This window comes from Bactrocera oleae, chromosome 4 (assembly GCF_042242935.1).
Source record: "Bactrocera oleae isolate idBacOlea1 chromosome 4, idBacOlea1, whole genome shotgun sequence".
Lineage (NCBI taxonomy): Eukaryota > Metazoa > Arthropoda > Insecta > Diptera > Tephritidae > Bactrocera > Bactrocera oleae.
In genome coordinates this window covers 52,042,393-52,064,289 of record NC_091538.1, presented here as the reverse complement: position 1 = coordinate 52,064,289, position 21,897 = coordinate 52,042,393, and the positions used below count along the sequence as shown (strand labels likewise).

Here is a 21,897-nt window from a genome sequence, read left to right as displayed (position 1 = left end):
ATATGGTACACAATTCATAGTACTTTGATCAAATAAACTGGTAAAAATCAAATAAATTATTATACCAAAATACACTGGTATAAATTTAATAAAGTGGCATAAATCTAAAATTTCAATTAGCCTGTTAGAGTAGTCGAACCAACATAAAACTGGTATAAATCAAATTAACTGGTATAAACCTAAAAAAGTGACATTAATCTAATAATAAATAAATATAGCAACCAGTTATACCACTTCATTGAGGTATCTATATAATATATTCTATTGAATTGAACTTTAACTTAACTTTGTTGTAAGTCCCACATAAGTGTTTTTTGAGAAGAGAGCAGTGCTTTAACGTTATAAAAGCCAACTGTATTGTATATACTGCTATTTTTTCACCAACACTATTTACATTCGTCGCGCCTGCTCACATACATATGTACGTATGTGTGCTGAGTATGTCATTCTTACCCATTCTTCACGCTAATACAATTTGTTTGCCAGCTGACTTACTACTTTTGCTCAGCTTGTGGAGCGTGTCAGGGGTTTTCAACGTTCGGCGAGCGGCGGCAGCGAACACAGTTTGTTTGTGCGGACACATTTCGGCAAACGGACTGCTTTCGTATAGAAAACGTCTTCGTTCGCACATCAGTTGTTCGTCACATGTTCGACGTGAGTGAATATCAACCCGCATACGTCGTCTGATACGTAACGAGTCAAAAAAAAAAGATTGTATATTCCAAATTAGCTAATCAAAAAAACGAAATATTTTTGTGTAATTCTTGTCTTTTCGTGTGAGTGCAGCCGCATTTTCACTGTGCCAGTTAAGCGTTTTCTTTCGTGCTTTTTCGCTACATGCATTTTGCATAAAACCTCAATTCTCGAAAAGTCAATGAAAATTGCAAAGTGGTGCAAATTTAAGCGCTGGTGAAAAGTGTAAATGCGAAAGGGCAGCGCTCAAACTCACTGCGTGAAGTGAATGGTGTATACTTTGTTTATATGCTACGTGCATACTTATATACATATGTACATGTGTATGTGAAATATTCTTAAAGTGTGTCTGCGTGTTTCTTGAGTGAATTAGAAAATTCGAAAAGTAAAATTGTCCACATCAAAACCGTTCAGTGTGTATAAATAATATTTGCGACCACGTTGTATTGTAGTTTTAATAGAAAAGCGAAGAAAAAAAAACAATAACAAAAAACGTGCGCGCGTGCTACAACAACAACAACAACAAACAAGCTTATAAGCATACGTAGAAAAAAAAAAACGTGAAAAACTACCAACAAACGCTCGAAGTTCAGTTCGGGCGCGCAAAACATAACAACAGTAATTCGTGTCGCTGACGAAGAACACACTGTGCTTGAGCGCGTGTTGTTGCAGCAGCGAATTAACCTTCAAGGAAAAAGTATGCAATTCGTTATAATAATTATTATTATCTTTTTTAAATTTAATTTATGCAAAAAGTCACCGCAATATTGCCAGGAATAATTTATTTATTTGCCCCCGTCTTATCGTCCTCCTCTTTGCACACGTTTTTGCCCTACCGTTGCTTATCAACACATTTGTGTTTCGTTTTTTTTCCAAATTTATCAATTAGTTGACGAATTTCGACTTTTTTGTGCAGTTTCTTGTTGATTTAGCTAGCAAACTGGCATCTTGCTTAAGAATTTACTAGAATTCACGTTTGTATTTTAGGATTGTCTGGAAAATTCCGAAATTTGTACTTATTATTTATTACATTACATTACATTAGGTCGGTATAGTTTGGAGTAACTGTGTGCTATGTACAATTTTTTTTTTTAAATAAGAAAAATAGGTTGTGACCTGGTATATTAGAAACAGGAGAAACCGTTAACTTGGACACACCGAAGCTATATATTATAGCCTTCACAAATCCAGATGTTTTCATACAAGAACTTGAGTTTGATCGTTCAGTTTATATGACAGCTATATGAAATAATGCTTCGATCTAAAAAAGTTCTTCAAATGTTGTTGCGCAGCCTTGGTTAATAATTGATGCAAAATTTTGTGAAGATATCTCGTCAAACCAAATAGTTTTCCATACACAAAAATTGATATTTATAGATTAGCTTGCATTACAGCTATGTACATACAAATATGCTATTGTATTCCGATCCAGAAAATTTTTTCGGAAATTGTAGCGTCCCTTCAGACAATAATCTATACCAAACATCGTGAAGATATCTCCTCAAATAAAAAACTTTTCCATACAAAAATTGATTTTGATAGGTTAGTTTGTATGACAGCTATATACTTCAGTGATTTGCTCTTAACAATTAGTTCGAATATTGTAGCGTTGGATAATACCCTATGCCAAATTTCATGAAGATATCTTATTAAAGATATAATATTAAAAATAAAAAAATTTCGATACAAAAACTTAATTTTGATCGTTGAGCTTGTATGACAGCTACAGCTATGGTATAGTGATCCGTTATTGGCAGTTCCACCGCTACTTGCGGAGAAAAAGACGTCTGCAAAATTTCGATATCCGATATCTCAAAAACTAAGGGAATAGCTCACGTATATACAGAGACGTTGTCGTCAAGTTGATCATTTATATATGTACATATGTATGTATGTATGTATATAATTCATAAGTTATCAGACGTTTCCAATTGGATGATACACACTTCGTTTCAAACTTAATATAGCTTGTTCAGGGTATAAGTTTCGTACCACTGTTTTTTCTTCGGAGTTTAGTTTGGCTTGCGCACAATGAAATTAGTGCACGAAACAATTTAAATAAATAGCTTTTGAACTAGTTCATGTGTTGAAAATAAAAATAAAACTGCTTTTTAACAGAAATTTGTTTACATTTTTTAAACACATTTTGCAGATTAATTATTTTTTATAAATAATTTAATTTTTTCCTATATACCTCCCATTAGCCTCTAAATAGCATCTTCCGTAATTTGGTTGCTTGTTGAAAACCATTTTTTTTTTGTTTTTGAAAAAATTGCTAGTGGTGTCAACAACTTGTTTTGTGCTCTTCATAACCCTTTTTAACAGTGTCCAATATCTTTCGATGGGTATGAGCTTCGGGTAGTAAGGTGGATTTGCATATCTTGGCACAAAAGCTATAATGTTCTTATCACACTTAACTGCTGTTTTGCTAATGGCATGAAGTTAAGTTGAGCCAAAAAAATATGGACACCTCATGTCGTCTTATGAATGGCTAAAGCACCCCTGAATGTATAAATCAGTGTTGATAGTATCAGTTGTAACAAAAGAGCTGCTTCTTTTACCGCAGCTACAAATTGCTTGCCAAACCAAAAATTTCTTTGGAAACTTTGTCTTTTTTTTGTGTTTTAAACTCCTCTTGGACATTCTTCCTATGATCTGCAACATAAAAGTCCACACCTGAAAGCTGTTTTGCTCGACCTTTTGCCGTGCTGCTCTTTTTGAAATCCCTGTCTGGAACTTTCTGAACTTTTGAAAACTTAAGCCCTTCTTCTTTTTTAACTTTTCTGACAAACATTTCAGAACAGTGTAGTTTTTCCGTTATTTTTTCCCCAATATGTTGGGATTTTTCGTAAAAAGCGTACCTTCTTAGCTACGTCAGGGTTCTTAAAACCATTCATTCTACCAATTCCTTGCTTCATTTTGAAAGTCAGGGCTTTGCTGAACGTTTTAACAACACGTTACACGGTATTCCCGGAAATATTTGTTTTTCTAGCAATTGAAATAGTTCATGTGTTTTATTATCCATCCAATGTCATTCATTATCCATCTACTAAAATCGAAAAAAAAATATTCGCTCACTTCTAGTTGACTACTCATTTCAAAGCAACACCTATCGAGTTGAAACTTGTTAGGAGCATTTCAAAGATTTGACAAATTGCAAATTAGAAAATCTTTTGTTTCGTGACGTCATTAATGGCTTTTTTTTAACAGTAAAGAGGAATTTTTTACAGTTTACTATTGCTGTCACTTTTCTCACAATCTCTTATCGCAATCTTTGATATGATAATTTTTTTGCAAATAAGTTTTTTATCTGTAATCGGTAAGCTGTTCCCGGACATTATATACAATTATTCGTAGAGAGATATCTGAAGAGGTGAGCTTCGTGTTTTTGTTTTCTGTGGTACATAGTACGCCCTGATGACTTTATATTCATACATACATACATACATGAATTTGAAAAATTGTTCTTCGCTAATGTTTTTTTGTTTGAGTTTTCGAATGTAATTAGAGTGAAATAAGAATTATAATATAGCTTAACCTTTCTGTAGAGATCGACCAAGCTTTAGGCAAGCATTCATTTCGTTCATGTTACGTTCCAATGTGCGTTGACCTTCAGAGATCCCATCATTGCAATATTTGTTACTTCCATTTTAAAGACGGAAGTTTCATTTAGACTTCCCTGTTCCGAGGGTAATTTTTCCAGTTCCAATGGGTCAACATATATTTAGACAGCACTACACGATTGTAAATAAGAATAACATAGCATAACAAGTGTTACGAATCTTTTCCAGGAAATAATTATGGAAAAACAAAAAAAAAAAAAAAACTTTAACGTCGGTTGCGCCGAAGCTAGAATATCCTTCATAAATAATAAAGTTTTCCGTACAAGGACTTGCTATATTGGTCCGATTTGAAAATGTGTTCGAAGATTGTAGCGTATTTGCTGCTGTGAAGCAGAATATCAAAGAAGACTCGAATGAGTCCATCCGGCATCGTAACAACATTTGTAGCTGTGCCCATCCACTTTATGAAAGATTTTGCGGAAAGATCTTGGTGTGCGGGCTTACAAAATTCACGTCGCACGGTCGGTGAATGGGCCCAAAACAAGAAGGCCACCTATCCCGATTTTCACAAGAAAATTTTGTTTAGCGATGAAGCTCAGTTCTCGTTGAATGGTTACGTTAATAAACCCAATTGTCACAATCGGAGTGATCATAATCCACAAGCCAATGTTGAGACGCCGTTACATGCTCGAAAAGTCACTGTTTGGTGTGCTCTATGGGCTGATTCCTTATGCCCTATGTTGATGTGAACGACCTTTTACTCTAACAAGACGGGGCTACATTAATTACAGTCAACGAAACAATCAATTTATTGAAGGTAACTTTTGGTGAGCGCATTAAAGTGATCGAAAATTGAGCCTCTCGACTGGAATTTATTCGAGGCAGCTACAACGGTCACTTGTCCGAAATAATTTTTAAAACAAAATGGCCAACACTTATCTTTATAATGAAGCTAAATCCTTGGCCATAACATTAGATTATATGCGTTTCATTTCATCTGGAAAATCACAAGTCTAAAAAAACAACATCCTTTATTTTATCAAATTATAAAGTTTTCCATACAAGGACTTGATTTTGATCGTTCATTTTTATTTGGAAGCTATAGGCTATGTTGTTATCGACGGTTCCGACAATTTCTTAGGGAGAAAAGAACGTATGCAAAATTTCAGATCGATATATCAAAACTTCGCGCATATTGTATACAGATAGACCAACTCGTTACGCTGAGGATTTATGTATATACATATGTATGTATATATTTTATAGGGTCCTTCTATTCCCGAAGAAACCATTGATTTTCATGCTTTAGAAAAACTGATCAGTTGAATCCACGTCCATCCTCAACATATTACATTGAAATATTAGCCTCTCGAGTTGAAGTATAGTTGAAGTTAATAAAGCTATTTTTGCAGAAAATGGGCTTGTTCGTGGGTTTGGTACAATCGTTTAACATAATAATTACAAACATACATACTTGTACATACATACATATGTATATATAATCCACGCTGCCTTCACCTGACATTGCAATTTTGTTTGTGTTTTCCGTTTGAGCTAGCGAACAGCCTCTAAAGTAAACCAATTTTGCGACGCATTTTTTGATTAAAAAAAAACCAAAAAACAAAAAAAGGCCAAAAAGAAAACATAAGCAAAAATAGGTGTGATAAGTGTTGCCAAATAATCTTGATGGTAGTTAGTGGGTTGATAAAGAGCGCAGACAAAAAAAAATGCGTACTTAAAATGTGCTGATGAGCGCGTACACTAAAACATTTAAATACCGTACATATGCATTTATGTTATGTACATATGTATATATACATTCATACATGCATGTGTGCATGTGCGTTCGTAAACACCTAGCAACTCTATAAATCAATCAAATATACTATTTCTTGCTTTTGCGAGCGACAATTGCTAAAAAGACAATCAGTAATACATATACCACAGCAGCAACAACAACAATAAAAATATTAAATATTTTTCCTACCTAAAGGAAATGTGGAAAGTTTTCAACGCAAAGAAAAGGCTATAACGAAATGTAAATAAATATGCAGTGTCGCGACTTTACTATCAGTGAAAAAAAAAACAATAAAAAATCGAACGTAAAAGTTCAATTAAAATGAATATGCAAAAAAAGCAAGCGTAGAAAAACTGTTTTTCATTTGCCATTACAAATGGTTGTCTATGACTTATAAGTATGTGTACATACAGTATACTATATTTACTTGCATATATGTATATACCTATAGTACAGATCGTCTTATACAATTTAACTGCTTGCAAAATGTCTCTGTTTAGTTCTTTTGCTTTTTCCGGCTTTTCCTTACAGTTATTGTGAACTTATGTTTGTGTGTGTGAGCATATTATTGACTATTTCCACGCTTGTCTTTACACTAGTTTTTCCTAAACTTCTTCTATTTTTATCGTTGGTATTTTTTATTCAATTATTGTTTTTTTTTATTTTGCCGCTTTTAGTTGCGCCGAGACCATCATCCCTTTGGCGTTGCAGACCCTATGGCTCTGTTTTTGACATTTCTGTTTTACTAACATTCGCGCGAAGCAACGTGCATACAGTGACTTCCGAAAATATTCATAAGAGATTTGAATTTTTTAGTAAAATTTTTATAAAATACTGGGGGAAGCAATTAAAAAATACAATTTTAAAGTTTTCAAGGAGTGAAAGCTTACAATAATACGACGTATACGTACGTATATGTATAATAAAAGAGTAGGTAATACAGCCCAATACGCACGAGAAGCTTTTTCAGGCACTTATCAAATTTGTAGGCAAGCTTTATATTTCTTAGTTCGTAAATATTATTTTTTACTGCACTATTTCAAACTTGATGACTGGAAGATATGCTTTTGGATACTACTTATCTTACCGAATAGAAATCCATATTGTGGCATCTTCACTTTCTCTTGAAAATAACTTTTTAATGCGAAGCTGTGCTTTCAGTCATAGATACACTTCAGGATAGCTAAAATATATACCACAATACTGAAAAAAATTCAATGATTTCACTTATGCAGAAAATCTTTGTTTAAATCTTCTAAAACGTGTACTAAACTTGAAGACTTTAACATTCTTTTAAAAATGTGTTTTAGGTTAGATCTTTTCAATGAGTTAACTGTAATGTATCTCCCGTCACATCTTCCGAGTTAAGCTGTTCCGACTGAACATTTTTTCGGATATATATTTATTACAGTGGTAATTCAACTTCATTAATAACTTTAAAATAACTTTAAGAAAAGACAAGGCTCCCTTCATATCTTCATAAGACTGTATATACTTAAAAGACTTAATTTTATTTGACGAGTACTTTTCGAAATCACTGTAGCAATGCACTGCTTACATTTTTCCATACATAAATACATATTTCTGTACTGTCATTTCTTTTTTGCTCTCTTTCGCTTTCGTCTTTATGCAGTTCAATTAAGACCCACTCTACGTGTCTACGTGGCGTCTGCTGGAGCAACATCAAAGTGTCACTTGAGTATTTATTATTGATCCCCTTACTCATGCATAATCGGTAGGCCGGTTGCCCAACAGAACACAAACCGGTTAGTCTATCACATACATACGTATACCTGCAATGACATAACATGGTTAATTTGCTCATCCAGATGCGGCACAGAATAAGTATAGCTTGGTAGTATTGTAGAAAAGAGAAAAAATAGAAATAGTTAATGCAGTTTCGTGTTAGTAACATGTTTTTCAAAGAACCTACTTTTGCTAATCTTGACACAAAAATTTTGTTAAAATAGTACACTCGATTTAGTGGTTCAACGCCTATGATCGATAACTTTTTGCAATCTTTTACATTGATAGTTAAATGAGACGGTCCAATTTGACCGTCCAATTGCCACCCTGCTGCTGGGAAACCATGAAAAAAATAGCCATATATTTCTGAAAAATTAGGAATCCGTGAATATATTTTCTATTAAGTAATTTCTTCCGTATCAAAAAGTTCTGTTTCGTTCTTATTTATCTCAAAACTGTTGTTTTTTATTATCAATCTCAACAAAAAAGTCCAGAAAAGAGTATACACTTTTTTCCAAAGAAAAATAATTAAATATACCAGATTACAGGTTTGAAACCGATTTTTATTGCACTAATTCCCCTTGATCTCATTATTCATATATTTACTAAAGCGAATGATAATTCTTATCAGTTGCTACTTGGTTGAAAAGTTATTTGCACGCTAATCACACCAGTAATAATAATAATTAGTGATTTACAATAAGATGCTGAGTAATAATAAAAAAAATATTTATATTTTTGCTGATATCTTTGGTAGAATACCTTACATATAATATAGGGATCCGATCTGAAAATTTTATTCGGCGATTGTAACCTTGCCTTGGGCAGTATTCTATGCCAAATTTTGTAAAAATATATCGTCAAATTAAAAATTTTTCCTTATGAGAAGTTGATTTGATCGTTCAGTTTGTACGTATGCCAGCTATATGCTATAGTGGACCGATATCATCGATTCCAACAAACGAGCATTCGTTATTTTCAAGTTCCCTGAAAGGCACAACACAAATTTTTCTTTCTTTAATAATTTATGTTTTCACTCAAAAATATTCAAACAGGTGGCAACATTTCTTGAAATTTTGTTTGACTTAAATTCTTCTTTCACCAGTTTAGTTTAATGTATATACAGTAGCACTTCATTAAGTTTATCAATTTACCCATATAGAAAGGTTTTCTAAAGGTGGCAACCATTCCCGAAATTATGTGAACTATAAGCCTTCTTAAAATTCTATAGTCTCATTTAAAACTTGTAATGTTTTTTTCATTTTATTATGATTTTTCTCTATTTGTTTCTATATTTTTATTTAAAAAACAGATGGCAACTCTTCTAAAAATGCAAGTGGCAGCACCATTCCCTGAACCTGTTTAGTTTGATTCTCATATTCTATTATGTTTATCCGATCAATAACATTGGCTTAAAATATTGAAACAAGTGGCAACTCTCCTAAAAAAGTATCTATAACTAAAATCATTATGCCATCTATTTCGCTTAGTGTTCATATTGATTATTATATCTATTTCTTCAATTTCATTACATCAAAAATGTACGCAGATGGCAACTCCATTTAGAAATATTGGCAACTGAAAGGTTTTTTAAATCACTCGATACCCATGGTGCATTGGTATTTTTCGTCGTAGATACACAAGTTTGCTCTCTTTGAATTAGTCTCCTCTAACATCCAGAAAAAGACGTCAGAGTCCTATAAAGAATATATGTATATAAATATCAGGCTGTCGATGTGACCATATTCGTCTGTCATATTCGTACGTATACATTCGTTTCTGCCTAAGGAGGTGCTCATTGTCAGAATCAGCCGTTACTATAGCATATATATCGCTGGTATACAAAGTAATCTATTAAACTCAAGTCTCTGTATAGAAAACTTTTACATTTGAGAAGATGTTTTCTCGAAATTTCGCATAGATTATTATCCAAGGCAACGCTAAAATCCCCGAAGAAAGTGTGCAGATCGGACCACTATAGCACACAGCCTTTAAACGGATCAAAGAAAATAAAGACAAATATCTTTTTATACCCTTTTATGCTAAAAGAAATGCTTCTGTCAAAGGTATTGTAGTTTCGGTGCAGCCGAAGTTATCGCTGTTTGTTTATTTTTAAAAGAATACATATGTATATCGTAACACTTTCTCTCTAATCACTGTTACTCGACAATTGTTGTTAATTATGAAAATCACAGTGAACCCAACCACTACTCACATTACTTATGCGAGGTATTATCAACGCCTCTAGCTTCAGCTTTGATCTAAGCATCAGCTGATGTACCACGGTCCATCCCACGTAGTTTAACGTTGGTCAACTCTTCAAACACGGAATCTTCTCATTTGAGAGTTTAACTATTATTTCGGAGATTAATTTTAAGTTGCCTTGCGAAGTTTGTCGTCGGGAAATCGAGGTGCGGAGAAGAGGAAAATTGTTTTGTTGCGCGGAAAATTCCATCTTGCTCAAGCAATCAAAACTATTATTATTTTTCCAAACAACTGATAATATTGTGTAATAAATACAACAACAACACAATGTTTAAAATATTACAACAAAAACTATTCTGATTACAATTTTGCACTATTTGCATATAAAATCGTATTAGTCCTTAATCTTATCTCCAAAGCATTCTCAGCTGTTAGTTATTATACCTTTGCTTATTGTTTTGGAAGTACATTTATGTACACATTTAAGCACATGTGTACGTACATATGTATGTATGTAAGTGCATTTGATCGCTTCGTTGCTGCATCTGGGTTAAACCTGTTTATATTAGCCGGCAAATTATCTCATAGCCATCCAAATATGTAAATATGCAAGTATATATGTATGTACATTAGGGTTTTCGTTATTTCTCAAGTTGATTCTTATACCCTGAATAGAATATATTAATATACATATATAATATATATATGTATATAAATGATCAGCGTGACAAGCTGAGTCCATTTAGCCTGGTCCGTCTCTCCGTCCGTTTTTATATACGCGAACTATTCCTCAGTTTTTGAGATATCCATTTGAAATTTTGCACACTTCCTTTCTTTACCAAGAAGCTGCTCCTTTGTCGGAACCTCCGATATCGGACAACTATAGCATATAGCTGACATTTATACTAACCGATCCAATTCAATTCTGTGTATGGAAAACTTTTTTATTTGACAAGGTATCCGCACGAATTTTGACACAGATTATTATCCAAGGCATCGCTACATCCTCCGAACATATTGTTCAGATCGGGTCACTATAGCTAATAACTGCCATTTAAATTGGTCGAAGGAAATGAAGAAAAAGATCTTTTTACACTGCAAAAAAAAAAAATCAGCTTGGGAAATAAAGCACACCCTAATATGCATATGTAAGTATATAAAATATGTATCGAGAGCAAGCATGCAAATTACCGCGTGAAAAATAAAAACATTTTAAGCAGAATTTCATTACCAATTCGCCGGCAACTACTCATACTTGTGTTGTTATTGTTCTTGTATTCTTTAATAGCCATTAAAACCGCTGATTTTTTATCTTTGTGTATATTTTATATACATGTACTTACATAAGTATGTATTTATGTGTACATATAAATAGTAATTACCGTTAAAAATTTTGAAATTTCCGTTTTTATTTAAATAATAAAGTCATTTTTTTGTATATAATTTTATTACTATATAATAAGAGTTCTCTAAATAAATTTAGACGTCAAGATAATGGGTGTTTAAACGTTAGAAATAATTTATTATATACAATCAAAGTACATACGTACATACATGTGTACACAGATATGTATTTATATCAAATAGAAATCTAGGTGAGAATATAACTTTTCTGAACTTTTGTTTGGATTTTCTTAAAGCAAGGACATTTATTGTTTGCATGGACGCACGGACATCCGGCATTCAATTTGTCTCGCAATCCTGGAAATTTTATTAGTTATGATTATGTAGGTATAATATATTTATATAATAATATATCTCGATAAGTTTAAGCTGTTACAAACAACTGTTAGATGATTGAAGCTTTTTAATTTTCATAATCCTTCCAAATAAGGGTCCTGGGGGTCCTGTCGAGTCATTCCTTGAAGTTTATACATAGAAAATAGTATATGGATACTAAATCTGTAAAATGTTCTTCTCTAGAGCACGATCCCCAACTTAATTGAATTCTGAATAACATTAGCTACCCATTATTTTAACCTATTGAAGGAAATCGCTGTTTCGTAGTAATAGTGTTTTTTTTTACAGACACTTGGTTTTCAAAAAGACATAAAAGGCATTTATAATTATGTTTTAAAAATTATTTCGGGCAAGTGACCAGCACGAGCTTCCATCCGAGAGGCTCAATTTTCGACCACTTTTTCGTTTAGGGCTTGTCTGCGTAGACAAGCGACCTCAAATAACCCCATAAAAAATAGTCCAGCGGTGTTAAATCGTCTGATCTTGAAGGCCACGCCAGAGGCCGACTTCGCGAGGTAATGTACTCACCAAAAGTTACCTTCAATAAATTGATTGTTTTGTCGGCAGTATGGCATGCAGCGGCGTCTTGATGGAACAATAGGTCGTCCACAACAGCATCATCCAATCATCGTCATGGCTCTACAGCATTCCCCATTGACTGTAACATTATGGCCGGCTTCATTTTTGAAGAAATTTGAACCCAAGATTCTCTCTACCCATAGAGCACACCAAACAGAGACTTTTTGAGGATGTAACGGCGTGGATTATCATCGCTAAAGCATTGCGAAGACTTTGAGACCACCCTAGCCAATTAATTAAGCACCACACGTCTAAATGGAAATTCCATTACTAGAAATTCCCCTTAAAAATATAAACGATTATATGCTTTACCAAATATACATGTCAATCGCTATGCGTCAGAAGCTAAATCCATGTTCGTTACTTCCCAAGTCAACAAAGCACATTGAGAAAACGACATTTTACATAATTATGCATTTATTATAAATTTTTTAAATATTTTTTTGTTAGACTTACGCGGTTTTATAAATAAATATTTCTATATAAAATGTACATTGACTAAGCTTTTGGATTGTCGGCATGATGAATTATCAAGTGACACCAATTGAGTGCGAATATGTGAGCGAATACTTCTCTGTGTTCGGATCGCCGTACAAGAGAGGCATGCCATTTATTTTCATATGTGTAGATACATATGTATAAGTTGAGAACTAACTTGAGTTAAAATTGTGACAGCTGCTGATGCCTGTAAATTTAACGAAAACAAATGACTAACTGACAGCTCGACACAACGGCAAACAGAATTGTGTGTAGGTAATATTTACAGTTACTCTCATAAGTGCCTTATAAAATAGCATATCTAGTCTACTTAGATTCACTGAGAACATCAGAGGATACTACGGTGATAATGAGTTTTTTCACTCTGAAACAAATTAGATCACTTTAGATTATTCTTCTTCTTGTAGATATGATGTTAAAAGTTTTCCATAACGGAATGACAACAGCCTTTGCATTTAGAAGGTCAGCAGTTTGAAAATTCAGTTTAAAAAAATCGCCAGTGCTGATAAGAAAATTTGAGAGTTCATACTCGATATGGTACAAAATTTTACTTATAATATCGATAGAGCATTCTTATAGTGATATAAGTTTAAAATCCTAAAAACTATTTTTCTTAAGTTTTCACGTTTCAAAACTAGATTTCGACCTTTAGCCATGTGAGTTTGGGCTCACATCTTTCAAATAGTGTAACTTTATTACATAAAATTCAGATAGTTGTCCCAAAACTTCGAACCCAAAGGAAATGAAAAAATGAAAGACTTCCCGTGCCTACACTTCCCAAAACGTCAACTTAACCTCCCCGTACTATTACATGTTCAATACGAACAAGGCTCTGACAACCGAAACAGCGGTATAACCATATAAGCAGCTAGGAGTAAAACTCGAAACCGAAATAAACAAAGATACGATTAATTATGAAACCTGTTATTAGCAATTTTAATATCCTCTAAAATTTTAGTCAATAACTACCAATCTGAGGATAAATGTGAGAACCTGAGAACACGATGAAAAAAAAATTCGACGTCGAGCATACATTTATGAGATCATGAAAATTATAAGGTCCCTATTGCCTAAATTCTATCAGATTCTGAAATAATAAGTTTGGTTAACGTGGAGAATGCAAATGTTATTGTAACATACTGAGCTGGGTCGAATTCCAGCACTCTTCAACTGCTACTGAATGGGTGGTAATCTACGCAGTATACCCGAAGAGTACTCTTATAGCTTACTTACATTCATTCATATCTCGGAGATAGATGCCCGTTGAGGTGACATCAAATCAATTTACTCTTTGTAGGTTAGGTGAGTCGCAGGGGAGAATGGTTAAGGGAATTCAAGTTTGATAGCAACAATATAAAGTACAAAACAAGTTAACTGTAATAAAAACAATCAAATGTGCTTGAAATGATAAGATAAGATAGCATAGGCATACAATGTGTATGTGACGGCTTGACAGGCGTGATTATTTTAAAATAGGGTTTACTTGTTCCCTTGGACATAAATAACAACAATAATAGATTTTGATATTTTGACAATGCTTGAATTTCATAACATCGAGAGCAGACCTGCCTTCTCCTCTTAGAGTGGCCATGCCACATACTCACGATTTTTGGTAACGCGTTTACATTCCTTAAATTTACTGTTTTGATGGCTGTATGGCATGTACCGTCTTGTTGGAACCAAAGGTCGTCCACAATAGATCATCCAATTCAGGCACGAAAAATTCATTAATCATGACTCACTTTTGAAGCTTGCCCATAGAGCTTATCAAACAGTAACTTTTTAAGAATGTAACGGCGTCTCCACAATGCCTTGTGGATTATCATCACTCTAAATGCGACAATTTGGTTTATTAACGCAAACATTCAACCAAATTCGAAATAGTGAAGCTCTATATATAAATCTTTGAGGTTATTTTGGCTTCTGTAGTTTCCTTTTTAGAAAATCATACAACTTTGAGACCTTTCATTAGACAACGACATATAGTTTTATTGTTATCGTAACCTTATAATGAGACTTCAATGAACATACTATCGTTCAGATTAAAAATACCGGGTCTGGTGTTGAAAATGACGTTTTCGTCTGGAATATATTGTTTATGAATATGACGCTCAACGAATTTACAATAACAATTAATAGATATAATGTTAAAACTTGACGGTCGCAACATGTGAGGCGGACGATATTTTAAACTGTTAGTTAGTTGGGTTAGGTTAGGTTATACTGGCCGGTTGTCATGCCATACATAGATCTACTGGTCTTGCCAGATGTAGGTTCCATTTAATTTGAAGTATCCATCACATAGGACGTCAACGCTTTTTGCGGACTTTAAGAGCGACTTGTTATTTAATTTTTATTCTTCATCTAGTCCCATGAATTGCGTAGCTCCTAGACATCTTAAACGCGTTTTAGATAATGCTGGAAAGAAGCATAGGAGGTGTTCCAGCGTCTCTCTCACGCCTACTCCCCTGCACTTTCTGCATGTATCGTCGTTACTAATGCCCGTACGAGTCGCATGTGATGCCAGTAGGTTGTGTCCTGTCATTGGGTCAACAAACGTCCTTTCCAGACCGTGTGAGTAAATTGCATGCGTGTTTTCCTTCAAGGCTCTTGTACAGGATTTTGGCAATCCTGCCTCCCTGCCTCTAAGGACATTATCTGAAGTAATGCGATGTGAGATTATTGCCTTAATTGCCTGGCTATCGACGTATGTATATATTGATCTTCTTTATGTTGTTTCCTGCGTTGTTAGCTATCTCAGCCACTTTCGCGACTGCAGATACATCCGCCTGAAAGATACTGCAGTATTCCGGAAGCTTGAAGAGTTGCCTGAGATCCAGCTCAGCAATAGATTCCGGTTCTCACTCCCTAGCCATTTTTGTTCCGTCTGTATAAATATTGTAAGTTCTTCGGGCGAGTCCACCTCACCTCTAGTGTGACTTGACGCCTTCTTTCCCAAATACAGCGTGAGGGTAGGTGATCTATTTTATTCATCAACATCCTCTTAGTAGAGAATTTACCTAACGCCGCCAACCTTGCAGCTAATTTTGCTGCAGAGCTTTGCATTGCAATGTCAATTGGTGGCAGGTTGAGTAATCTTTCAATTGCAGCCGTTGGAGTAGTTCGTAGTAATTTTGATTTTGTTATTTCGAAAAATTAACATATTCTAAAGCTGTAAAAGTTGGAAAAAGAAATGCAAAAGAAATTTTTTCTTTCGAATTTGTTTTAAATTTATTTTCGAGTTTTTTTCGAAAAAAAAAAAACAAATCGAAAAACTTTTTTTTCGAAAAGTTACTGACTTTTCTAATTGCACCTCTAGCTTTGAATACATTGTTTTCTAATTTTGTACAGACTGTACCTTCAATTGGAGTTGTAACTTCTAGTTGTTGCTCCACGATCTTATTGTTTTTATTATAAGTTTTGGGTAACAATTTGAAAAACAAAAAAATTATAGCAATAATAGAGCGCCAAGAACTACTACATATGTTTGTATATATGTTATACCATAAATTTCATAAAAACAAATCTAATCTGCTTCGTTTTATTTATTTCTTATAGGCAAAATTAACGTCTCAAGCGACAAAGTAGTGCTAGAAACAACAAAATAGAGCAAACACTCAAAACTGAAAGTTTGTAGAAGAAATTAGTAGCAAAACAACAACAAGTGTGTGTGCTGAAAAATATGCATAATCCCCAAGAAAGGTAATGCAAAAACGCCAAATCCGCTAAAGTGCTGCCATACTAAAAAAACAACAACAAGAGTGAAAAAAAAATTAAAAGGCCCGCCTGTGTAGAATTTACCTTACCTCAATTATTTGTTTAAGTGTATGTGTGGAGAGATTCGAGATCGAGCGAAAAAGAGAGGGAGAGAGAGACCAACGATCGCGTGAGCATTTGAAAGTGTAGAGAACAACAAAAGATCAGACGGTAAAGGTGAAAGCGGCAAGTGAAATTAAAAAAATAAAACAACAAATACAAAATAAAAAAGAAGATAAATACTTTTATATTAAAAGCAAAAAAAAAAGAACGAATTAGCTTTCGTTGTGTGGTGAGCGGCAAATTGCGCAGTCCGTACACTAACGGACTTACACATAACGAAAATTTGTTGATTACTAAAAGCGGCGACACAAAGCACTTAACCACAGCTAACTATTTCACCAGTAACAACAACCATAGCAGCGCCAACAATAACAACATACAGTGTGACGTGTATAGTGAAAATAGAAACTGAGAGAGTAGAGCGGATGAGTGGCGGAAAAAGCCGGCTGCGGCGGGAGTTTTCAAGTTTTTGAAGATCACAGTTGCAAAATAGACGGTGTAAAGGTTGAACGCGCGTTAAATTTGGTGACGAAAAGTTTTTTGAAGTGTAAAGTGCACTAGTCGAAAATTCGAAATACATTCGAACAACAGGTGTAGTGTATACATAGTGTATAAACACAAAGCGTTGGAAAATTCGCGATTTTAAAGTTTCGAAATTCGAGTTCGAGTTTTCGAAGTATAATTACGAATTTTCGAAATTCAAATAAACTTATTTTCAGCAAATCTGCGTTGTTTATGTGCAATATATAGCAAAGTTTTTAGAAAAATACAACAACAATAACGAGTAAAGCACAATAACTTTGCAATTGGTTTGTGTCGGTATCGCCTGTGTGTGTGTGTGACCCGGTGTCTGTAGGTTTGTGCGCGCTTAAGTGCATGACTGCGTTTGGAAGACGTTTACGAAAAAACAAATCATGGTAGATACCAACAACAAAGCAACGTTGGCGACAACAACTACAGCAACGACAAAGGCAATCACAAGCGCAACAACAGCGAATACAAAGCAGCAACGTCAAACGGTTGGTACCGGTACCGCGGCGTCGTTGAGTCCCATAGGTAGTGCACAGCAGAAACAGCAAAAACAACAACCACAACAACAAAAACAGGAAAAGTTCGAACAACAGCAAAATATTGTCACAAAGAAGAGCAACAAAAACAAAAATCAGAAAAAGTGTGACAACAAAAGCAATGAAAAACTGAGCAATGATAGAATTGATGACAACTGCAATAACAACAACAACATTAAAGCGGAGCGCAACATTAACGGTGATGTTGGCGCAAAAGAAGATAACAACAACACATTAACAATAAAAACAATCAAGACTGTGTCCACAACAACACCAACAACATCAATCACAACAAGTGCACCAATCATTTCCGCTACAGATGCTGACAGCAAGCAGCCGCTAGAGGTCGGCCGATGCAACAGCGCTGATGATAAAGAAAATGCAAACGACAATGAATGTGCAAATGCTGCGACAGAACGTCAGTTGCCAAGCAAAGTGACAACAAATGGCAAGAACAACAACAACAATAGCGGCAGCAATCGTTACAATAACAACAAAAATACAAAAACACGCAATGCCAAGCAAAAGTCACAAGCAACCGACAAACAAGCTGTTTGCCAAAATAGTCGCAACAACAGCAACAACAACAACGGCGGCAACAGCAAAAACAACAAAAGTCAAAATGGCAAAGATTTTACGAATAGCAAAAACAACAAAAAGACTAATTGGAAGCGTGTTGAGAAGCGTAATAGCATCATTTTCAGCACCAATCATCACTACAGCAACTACAATAGCAATGATAACAGCAAAAACAACACAATTAAAAACAACAAATATCACACACCGAATTCCAATACGCCTAGCATTATGACCGATGACGATGATGATTATCGCGACATAACCGATACCGAGTCGGTGCGTTCCAACGATTGGCCACGCAAATACTCACGTCCACAACAACAACAAAAACAGCAGCAACAGCAAAGTGCTAAAAAACCGAGTGCTAGTGATTTATTGACAGCCGCCCTAATGGTACCCTGTGAGAAGTGCAACAAAGTGAAAGTACAAGTGCAACAACAACAAGGCTCCAATTCGAATATGTCCTCATATTCAACGAGTTTGCGTCAATATCGTAAATCCAAATCGTATATGGGTGAATGTACCGAAGATACAGGTGGTAGTGGACGTAATTCTGTAGCTTCTGTTGAAAATTGGCGTAATCCTAGCGGTAATAGTGGTAAAGCTAATCGCTATCAGCGTTCGTTGAGCGATCGTCGCTCTTCGTTTGATCGCATGTTTGCCGAACGCAATAAGGATTTCGTGCCAATTGTCCAGCCAATCCGTCCAATGCTTGCTTCGTCGAATATTGAATGTGTTCTGACAGATACTGAAAAAATAGTGCTCATCGAACGACTGGGGAAAGGACGTCAGACGTATCCGTTAATGCAGGTGAGTGTTGATATACATATGCATAACTACAGTTATAATTACGGTGATAAAATGTAGCTGATTTGATTTCTAGAACTTGAACTACATATATATAATATCTTAAACTATTTCGTCTTTCTGAAATTGTAAATTCATATGAAAGACTACCAAATCAGCTGACCATTGTACCAACTCATATAATGTTGTCCGTTATAAAAGTACTACTATTTTCAGAGAGTCTTGATTTCCCTTTACTTATTAGAACGATGCCAGATCTTTAGTCGCACGTGAAATGACTACAAAACTGAATAGAGATGTTAAAGTCCTTTACTGATATAGCCTTATAGGTTTTAGAAATTCTTCTATAACGGCTTACGTGAATTTGATCAAATCCATAAAAACGCCGCATTTGCAAATTGCGTCTTTGTCCTTTTCCACTTGGTCTTTTTGTAGGGAATTTGATAAGATTTGGATCTGGTTACTTCCCTTCCTAATTAATTGATCTAACCTTGGTTAATACCGTTAAACCATAATCGACAGTTATTGTTTCAACATCTTGGAAAATTCTTAAAAAGTTTGATAGTAAATTGTTGTGGTGAGAGTCTCTAGTCAAATATAAATCCGGATTAGTTTCGGTCTCATATTTTTGAGTGCCTTTGTTCATTTATCATAAAGATCTTAATAATAAGAGGACTCTTAAAAGTTGTTGGACTTTTTTAAGTAGCAGCACCTATTATAAGCGCACAAATGTGCTATTCTAGAACCAGCTGGAATATTGGGTTTAACAGGCTTCAGACTTTAGTATTCTCCTAAGCTCCTATAGGGTAATGCCTCAGGTATTTAAAAAAATGTAACCACTTTTAATGAGCCACAGATGCCGTTGTATCAGACAAATAATTTACTATACTTTTGCTCCGCGTCACTAATCAGATGTATCAAATTACCAATCACTGAATTATCTGAGTTTTGTTGATTCTGAAAGGCATTATGGTCAATTGGGATCTATTTGCTAGATCTCTGGTTTCACCTACCTTCAAGTAGGATAAATATACATTTGAAATCCTTAATCCTGATATCATTTCCTTTTCTCACCTGATCCCGTGGATATACTTGCAATCAAACGAAAAATTTTTATTTGGACGTTCGAGAGCGCAAAATTGTTTGATTTTTTTCCCCTAAAAGGCTGTGAACCGGTTAGCAACTTATTTGTTGGCTAGCTATTTACTTCATCGATCTTCTAAAAAGTTGTCCACTGTAAGCGATCAATCTTGCCTGCTATAAATTCGAAGGGATGTAACGAATTCTTACTTCGTTTAGACACTGGGCTCAATGGGATTCGTATCAACTCATATTTACCACCATATCATTTATAGTGCTAAATGTGTTTATAATAAATTTTAACCACAAATTGATGATCGAAAGTTCTTAATACTCAGAAGTGTCAAATTGAAGCTAGCTTTCCGCTGTGCTCTTTAAAGCTTTTACGCCTCTGCAGCTTTGGAAGTCGTGAACTTGTTATACACGAGCATCCATACGGCCTCACCTATCATTGTACTTCCTTATCATTATGAGCTTAATTTTTTTCTGCCGCTAAAGTTCATGACCTCTCAGACCTACAAGTATGCAAATATTATGCTTTATTACATATTTGTACATGGATACACGCAGAAATACATACATATGTATTGTATGTATGGACATTTACGCAAATTTGAAGCGCAGCTTTTATAGTGCGATTTTTCGCAACAGGTTTAAAAGCGGTTCAACAACATCGCCCATTAATACATATGTACATATACAAGTTTTGGTGGATATGAATATGTTTGTATGTCGAAATATTTGTCTAAAAGGGAGTCATGACGTGAGGCTTAGTGTGCACACGTCAAACGTTTCCATGATAATTAATAGCACAAATTGTATGTCAACTTGTATAACAGTGATTTTGTCGCTATTTTGCTTTTTCTTTTTTTTGTATTTTCCACTTGATTTTAATATTTTTTGCGTTTGAATCTCACTTTTCCCAGTCGTCTACAACTAGAATATGTGTATATATATAAATTGCTGCTAAGCACTGTTATTTAAATGCTTGACCACGAAACGTTTATTTGAAAATAATAAAAAAATTCAAAAAATGCAAGCAACTTTCATTTTCTAAAAATTGTGATTTGTTGTTCGTTTTCGTAATTTATGAATGGGTGTGCTATAAGATAACCAGTAGCTGTGATTGAAAATGCGAAGAAAAAAAATACATTTATTTTATGAAATAAAATTCCGGGTGACTGTCTGTCCATCCGTCTGTGCAAGTTGTGGTTTGAAAATCCTTAAAAAGTGAGCGTACTTCCGTTCCCTAATAAGTTTAATATATGTATGCATATACATATCTCACAAGCCACTAACATCAAATTAAAGAAATTTGCTCAGAACAAATCTTTTCGACACCTCCTCCGACAGTGTGAAAATGGGTGAAATAGACCACTTTCCATATAACGGTTATGTTGAAAATACGTCAAAAACATTAAATTTCAATTTCTATGTGATACAGAAAGGTCTCATAGAACTGTTGTAAAAATTAGGACATAGGCGTGGCAATCATATATCTCTGGACTTACTTAGACCAATTTCAACCAAGTTTGGTTCGTAACATTACCCCGAAATTCTTATGTTATGTTGTGAAAATGGGCGAAATCGAAGTACAATCACGCCTACTCCTCAAACATATATTCCATCTGATTCTTTCACTCACAGTGTAAAAGTCGAGAGCCAACCATTTTATCGAACACACTATACACAAAATGTATTTAAGGTATGCCATCGTCTAAAA

The 21,897-nt window shown here is 34.5% G+C and overlaps 1 protein-coding gene across 1 annotated transcript in view; it reads left to right on the top strand.

Annotated features, from left to right (window-relative positions):
- The first annotated feature begins 564 nt into the window (after window positions 1–564).
- Window positions 565–21,897, top strand: part of LOC106623366 (terminal nucleotidyltransferase 5C) — a 252,625-nt gene continuing 231,292 nt past the window's right edge. The window contains exons 1-3 of the mRNA XM_070109300.1: window positions 565–1,390; window positions 16,381–17,232; window positions 17,361–19,097. Of these exons, the coding sequence (XP_069965401.1) occupies window positions 17,556–19,097 (1,542 nt within the window). The 5' untranslated portion in view covers window positions 565–1,390; window positions 16,381–17,232; window positions 17,361–17,555. The remainder of the gene's footprint in view (window positions 1,391–16,380; window positions 17,233–17,360; window positions 19,098–21,897) is intronic.